This window comes from Saprolegnia diclina (assembly GCF_000281045.1).
Source record: "Saprolegnia diclina VS20 unplaced genomic scaffold supercont1.8, whole genome shotgun sequence".
NCBI lineage: Eukaryota > Oomycota > Saprolegniomycetes > Saprolegniales > Saprolegniaceae > Saprolegnia > Saprolegnia diclina.
The window spans coordinates 573,515-575,014 of NW_008246075.1; the positions used below are offsets into that span (position 1 = coordinate 573,515).

At 60.4% G+C, this 1,500-nt stretch overlaps 1 protein-coding gene across 1 annotated transcript; it reads left to right on the plus strand.

Annotated features, from left to right (window-relative positions):
* Positions 1-350: 350 nt before the first annotated feature.
* SDRG_03452 (hypothetical protein) lies at positions 351-1,438 on the plus strand (the record flags this gene model as incomplete). Its single annotated transcript, XM_008609086.1, has 2 exons — positions 351-1,336; positions 1,393-1,438. 2 exons carry the CDS (start codon positions 351-353, stop codon positions 1,436-1,438), a joined length of 1,032 nt encoding a protein of 343 aa, XP_008607308.1.
* Positions 1,439-1,500: the final 62 nt, after the last annotated feature.

A 1,500-nucleotide genomic window follows, 5' to 3' on the forward strand; every position in this document is an offset into this window, starting at 1 on the left:
TCTAGTCCTCCGTAGGCCCTCCCATGCACGCGTTCCGTCATGAGCGTCGGGCGCCTCTTCGTCGCGACTGTACAGCTTTTGATTCGCAAAATCCATGAATCAATCGCCGAATTCGGACGTTCTCGACTTTTCTTTGTGCGCCGATTTGGCGCGCTCTCCAACCCGCCACTTTACACTTGCCGTTTGTATACCCTGGGTGTCCCGCGCGTTTTTAAAAAACCAGAATATTGTGCCACGTCAGCGACTGATCTTGGTGTTTGTATGTGACATACAAAGTACAAGTGAGCTCATTTTTATCGCACCTTGGCGAGCGCATCGGGTCGCATTCATTTTCGAGCTTTCGGCCGACGATGAAGACGCTCCTGCTCGCCGGCGCAGCCGCGCTGGTACGCGCCGTCGCCGCCGAGGACAAGGCCGCCGCCGTCTTCGGCTACATGCCCGCCGACATGGTGCGCAACATCCAGTGCCAAGTGTGCAAGACGCCCGAGCTCACGGGCACCGTCACGGACTCATGCTGCAACTACGAGACGGTCGACGTGGCGACGCAGGCCCACTTCCACCCGCTTCTCGACGAGCTCCGGACACTCTCGTTCTTTCGGTACTTCAAGGCCGATTTGACCAAGGAGTGCCCGTTCTGGCACTCGAACAACCAGTGCGCGAACCGCGACTGCTCTGTGTGCGAATGCGCCAAGGAAGAGATCCCCGCCAAGTGGTATGCGCAGGACGAGGCTGCAAAAGAGGCGCGCGAGCGTGAGGCGCAGCAGCCCTGCGACGACCAACGCGGCGAGGGCGAGCTCTCCAAGATTGACCGCGCCAACGCGGCCGTCGGTACCAACTTCAACCCGTGGTCGACAGCAGCCATCGAGGACGACGTGCCCAACGAAGACGCCATGATCTACGTCAACCTGCTCGAGAACCCCGAGCGTTTTACGGGCTACAGCGGCAACTCGGCGTGGCGCGTCTGGAAGGCCATTTACGAGGAAAACTGCTTTCACTCGGACGAGCTCTGCCTCGAGGAGCGTGTCTACTACCGCCTCATCTCGGGTCTCCACACGTCCATCAACACGCACGTCGCACTCGACTTTCGCTTTGGCGACCATTGGGGCCCCAACACCAATATGTTTGTCGACCGCGTCGGCGCGTTTCCCGAGCGGCTGCAAAACATGTATTTTACCTACCTCTTTGTCTTGCGCGCGGTCGGGCGGTACCGCGAAGTGCTACTCAACTACGACTACTCGACCGGGAACGCGTACGACGACCAGCGCGTGCCCGAGCACGTGCTCCGCGCGCTCTTTGACGTCGACAACACGGCCTTCAACGCCAGCTGCCGCGCGCCGTCCGACTCGCGCGCGGTCCTCGCCGGCTTCAACGAGACGATGCTCTTCTCGAAAGGCGTCTCGGTCGCCCACCAGCGCGACCAGTTTCAGCGCAAGTTTGAAAACGTCTCGCGCATCATGGACTGCGTCACGTGCGAAAAGTGCCGGCTCTGGGGCAAGATCC